At 48.6% G+C, this 5,504-nt stretch overlaps 1 protein-coding gene across 1 annotated transcript; it reads right to left on the minus strand.

Moving 5' to 3' along the window:
• Window positions 1–822: 822 nt before the first annotated feature.
• On the minus strand, window positions 823–1,743 carry LOC126646125 (olfactory receptor 14J1-like). Its single transcript, XM_050327219.1, has one exon. The coding sequence runs from the start codon at window positions 1,741–1,743 to the stop codon at window positions 823–825; it is 921 nt and encodes a 306-aa protein (XP_050183176.1).
• Between the last annotated feature and the right edge of the window lie 3,761 nt (window positions 1,744–5,504).

The raw sequence follows: 5,504 nt of genomic DNA on the forward strand, positions 1-5,504 counted from the left end.
CAAAGAACCAACGTCACAGAATGTCACAGTGCAGCCCCTCCCATCTGCCATGGCCCCTTTGTGATGTCATGGCCTTTTCCCCAGGAAAGAAAGCCTCTAATCTTTGGGTTTCAGGTGCAGTTGGTGGGCCACCCTGGGCACTCCATGGGCAGTAAGAGCTTTCTGTCCTGTCATCTTTTGTCTGGCAGGAATCTTTTTCCGGATTGAAATCTGGCAGTCGGACTGACAATTCCAGCGCGGGGCTCCTGCAAGCGAACGACAGCCCTGCCCTCCAGGGAAGGAACCCCTTACCCTCGGTCTCTTTTCCTGTTCCTTCAAATACAACCTGCAGGGCAGCTTTCTGCCATCTCTTCTCTTGGGAATTGTGAAGATAGACCTGCTCCCACATTTAACACCTCAGGCAAAACCACCATTTTAACACCTTGTTAACACCTTTCCCAACCTTTCCCAAAGCCAAGAAGGTACAAGTACCCTTGTCCCTGGCTGTGCTGCTGTGCTGGGAGTCTCTTCCCTCCAGCTCTGCACACAGACACTGCCTCTGCAGCTCCAGAGAAGGGCTGGGGAAGCATCTTGGGCACACAAATCAAGGCAAAGAACTTTATTCAACTCAAATGTACAGAGGACAAGCCTTTGAGTTACAGGGCAGTGGTAAATATTGATGTAGAAATATTTGGAATAGAGTCTTTGATTTGTTGAAAACATTTTAAAAGTAAAAAGAATAAGAAAATGAACCAATGAAAAAAGAATAAATAAGAGAAAAAAGGCTTCGATTATAATGAGTTATATTCCGAATGCTTTGCTAAAGAAAGAAGTCATTTTAGCTCAAAATCGAGATATAATTTTCCTGAGGGCATCCTTGAGGTCCTGGTTTCTCAGGCTGTAGATGAGGGGATTCAGTGCTGGAGGAACCACTGAGTACAGAACTGACAGAGTCAGATCCAGGGATGGGGAGGAGATGGAGGGGGGCTTCAGGTAGGCAAACATGCCAGTGCTGATAAAGAGGGAGACCACGGCCAGGTGAGGGAGGCACGTGGAAAAGGCTTTGTGCTGTCCCTGTTCAGAGGGGATCCTCAGCACAACCCTGAAGATCTGCACATAGGAGAAAACTATGAAAATGAAACAACCAAATGCTAAAAAGATGGAAAACAAGAGAAGTCCCAGTTCCCTGATGTAGGAGTGTGAGCAGGAGAGCTTGAGAATGTGTGGGATTTCACAGAAGAACTGGCCCAGGGCATTGCCCTGGCACAGGGGCAGGGAAAATGTATTGGCTGTGTGCAGCAGAGCATTGAGAAACCCAGAGGCCCAGGCAGCTGCTGCCATGTGGGCACAAGCTCTGCTGCCCAGGAGGGTCCCGTAGTGCAGGGGTTTGCAGATGGCAACGTAGCGGTCGTAGCACATGATGGTGAGGAGGGAAAACTCTACTGACATAAAAAATGCAAAGAAATAGAGCTGAGCAGCACATCCCATGTAGGAGATGGTTGTGGTGTCCCAGAGGGAGTTGTGCATGGCTTTGGGCACAGTGGTGCAGATGCAGCCCAGGTCTGTGAGGGAGAGGTGCAGCAGGAAGAAGTCCCTGGGGGTGTGCAGGTGCTGGTCGCAGGCTACGGCGCTGAGGATGAGGCCGTTGCCCAGGAGGGCAGCCAGGGAGATGCCCAGGAAGAGCCAGAAGTGCAGCAGCTGCAGCTCCCGCCTGTCTGAGAATGCCAGCAGGAGGAACTGGGCCATGGAGCTGCTGTTGGGCATTTGCTGCCTCTTGGTGTGGGGCACTTTCCAAGGAGGAAATACCAGTGATATGTTAGCAAAGAACTTCCTCAGAAAAATCAAAGCTATTTCCCAATACCCCCTCCCTGCTACACTCCCCCATCTGTTTGGTTTTGGGTTTTTTTCTCAAATTCCCACATCTCTCCTTAGGAGTGTTCCTGGATGTCAGAGCCCCTCAGCACTTCATATGCACTCAGGGAGAACAGAGCAGGTCCTTTGCTCTTTCCCCCCACAGCCCCTGCCCAGCCCTGAGGGAGCTCCCCAGCCCGGCTGAGGCTGCCCCTGGCAGGTGGCAGAGCTGCTGCCCCGGCACAGCCCCTGGGCTGCAGGACCCTGCTCTGCAGGACAGCTTGGGGCAGCCTGGGGGGCACAGCCTGGCTTCACAGCCCTGCAGGAGCCCTGGCAGAAGGGAACCCTGCTGGGATGTGCCTGGGATGCTGCAGCAGGGACTGGGATGTGCCAGCGCTCGCAGATCTTTGCCCAACCTGCAGACACCTTGCCCTTCCTGCTGACTGACCTGACACCAACACCCAGGGAGGAGTCTTCCTAAAGTCTAAGGTGTTACTGAGGAGAACAGCAGGTCAGAAAACATCAATATCCAATTAGCAAAGGGACAAGCCCAGGGACTTTCTTCAAGAGAAAAATCTGAATTCCCACGAACTTGTCATCCAAATACTTGTCATGTTTTCCCACAGTATTTGTGCCATTTTCCTGTGAGTTTGATCTGTCTCATTGAGGTGTCATTCAAAATGTCCAAGATAAAATTAAAGTTTGCATGTGAGAAAAGTCACCATGATTGTTTTCTAATCTACCAACTTCATAATATAAATATACAGAAAAAGTAAATATTCTTATTTAAAACCAAAACAAATTACTGAGATACCCACCTTTATTTTAGGTGAATGCTTGAACTTAAAGCAACCATTCACATGCAGATTATCCACATAGCAGCAATGCCTGCTCATCCCCAAATGTTGTCAAAGATGCAGCCTCCTCTTTTGAACTCTCAGGTGCCTCCCTGCTCCAAAGATCTGGGCTGGAGCCCAGGGTAGGCCGGCTTTGCTCCCAGAAACCTGCCAGAGCCCTTCTTATGTGGTGCCAATCTCACAGGCAGCGTTTCCCAAAGCTGGAGGAAGCCTGAAAAGGAAGGAAACTTCCCCAAAGCCAGCCAGGCTTTTCTCAGCAGCTGAGCTGCTGCCCAGAGCCTTTGCCTCCCTGCACTCAGGGCCTCCAAGGAGCTGCTGCAGAGTCCCTGGGGAGGCTTTGTCAGGAGGGGTCCTCAGGGGGATCCTTAAGGCTTCGAGGGGCTGCAGGATTTTCAGAGCAATTTGGGTTTTTCTGTTGATTTTGCACCTCTGAGAGGTTTGTACAGCCATGGCCTCCAATTATCTGCTGTAAGGAGTCCCTTGAGAGCCCCAGACAGTGACAACCCTCAGTGGGTCATTAATGCTTCAGGGCACTCAGGGTTTATTTAGGTACTTTTTCTGACACTGAGTTTTTGAGAGGTTTGTTCAGTCATGGCCTCCAGTGACCTGCTTTAATTAATCCCTTGAGAGACTCTGTCAGTCGGGACACTCAGTGGGGCTCATTAATGCTTCAAGGCACTCAAAGTTTATTAAGACACTTCTTTTTGACACTGAGTCTTTGAGAGGTTTGTTCAGTTATGGCCTCCAATTCTCTGCTCTAAGGAGCCCCTTGAGAGCCTTTTTCAGGAATGGCCCTCAGTGGGGCTTGTTAAAGCTTCAAGGTACTAGAGGTTTGTTAAGGTACTTTGCTTTTTCCTTTGACTCTGAGTTTTGAAGAGGTTTGTGCCATCATGGCCTCCAATTCTCTGCTTTAATTAGTCCCTGAGAGACTTTGTCAGCAGTGACACTCAGTGGGCTCATTAATGCTTCAAGGTACTCAAGGGTTTTGAAGGAACTTTTCCTTTTGAAAGTGAGTCTTTGAGGGGTTTGTTCAGTCATGACCTCCAATTCTTTCCTCCACTGAGTGCATGAGGAGCCTGTACTTTGAATGGCCCTCAAGGGGACCCATTAATGCTTCCAGATACTTTGGGTTTTCCTTCTGACTTTCACTTATGGACAGGTTTGTACAATCTCCCCTCAGTACCTGAGGTTCAAGGACTCAGCTCCAGAAGCCCCCCGGGGCTCACTCAGATAAAGCAAGTCCTGACAAACCATGGCCCTTCCTGTGATTTCCCTCTAATCTAGACTGTAAATTAGGAATGTTGTCTCATGGAATCAGGGGACCATTGTGACACTGCCCAGAGCCTTTGTCTGCCTGCACTCCTGGCCTGCAAGGATCTGCTCGAAGGAGTCCCTGGGGAGGCTTTGTCAGTGCCTGCCCTCAGTGGGGCCCAGCAATGCTTCAAGGGACTGGGAGTTTGGCTTCTGACTTCTTGAGCAGCTTCTTCAATCTTCTCTCAGTACTTGAGGATGATGGACTTGTCTCTAAACACACTGTGGCGCTCATTAAAATACAGAAAAACAAATTATTTTCCTTCCTCTAATTGTCTTCATGTCTTCAAGACTTCTACAGCTAATTGGAGTTGTTTTGTAGTTTGGATGAAGAAGGAACATTTTAAAGTGGAAGTAACAGAAATACAGTTGTTCTGTGAAGGGGAATGATTTACACAGAGCCTTGGGATGCAAGAGGGTCGGGGTGCAAAGGATTTGGATCCAAAGACCAAAAAGGGGGCAAAAGAGATTAGTAGGGCTTAATCATTGAGTAACTTAAAAGTTACAAAGGGATTCAATAATATTTACTACAATTTTAACAATGACTGAATTGTAGATTCTCAATAACATTCACACCACAGTCAGTTCAAACCCACATCCAGGCAGAGATGTGTGGACACATCAAGATCTGGGTGTGTAAAGGTCCCTCTCCAAAATTCTTCTGTTGTCAGTGAAACCCTCCCACACATCCCTTTGTGTTTCCCACCAGACAAGGGTCAGAGCTGGAGGAGTGTTTGTGGAGGGGAATCAGAATTGTCCTGGGCATCAGCGACGCTCTTTGGAGTGTTGCAAACTGGAGGGTTCCTGAGCTCCGAGAGGCTGCCAGAGGTGTCCCACTGAGAGGGAGGTGCTGGGGAGCTCCCAGGGCCTCCCTCAGCACTGCTGGGTGTGGGCTCACAAGGGCACTGGCTTTAGTTATCTGCTGAATTTCTATCCTCCTGTCAGGAATGACTGGAGTTTCCAAAAGATTTGCGAATTGTATCCTAACAGTTCCATTTGGGCTGTGATTCAGGCAGGGAATGTTCCAATGTTTTCGTGGGATGACTGATTATCCTGTGTTTCCCAGTTGTTCCACTCTGGATTGTTCCCATTTGTATCATCCGGGATCACCTGGTCCAGTCCAGGGACACTTAACACACCCCTGGTCCAGTCCAGGGGCTCTTCATTGCTCAGCTGGGTTGGTCAAGGCTTGTCAGAAGCTCCTGAGATCATACTTATAAGAAGCATGGGGACAGTTACTTGTAATAAGACAAGTGATAATGCTTTTCAACGAAAAAAGAACAGATTTGAACTAGTTATAAAGAAGAAAGTTTTTACACTGATGGTGGTGAAACACTGGTACAGGTTCCCCAGTAATGTCATAGATGCCTTATCCTTGGAAACGTTGAAGACCAGATTAGAAGGAACTCTGAGAACCCTGATCTAGTTGAACTTGTCCCTGTTGATTGCAGAGGGATTGGACTAGATGAACTTCTACAGTCACATCTGACTCAAGCTATTTAGGAT

This window comes from Myiozetetes cayanensis, unplaced genomic scaffold (genome assembly GCF_022539395.1).
Source record: "Myiozetetes cayanensis isolate MyiCay16 unplaced genomic scaffold, myiCay2020 scf321, whole genome shotgun sequence".
NCBI classification, from domain to species: Eukaryota; Metazoa; Chordata; class Aves; order Passeriformes; family Tyrannidae; genus Myiozetetes; species Myiozetetes cayanensis.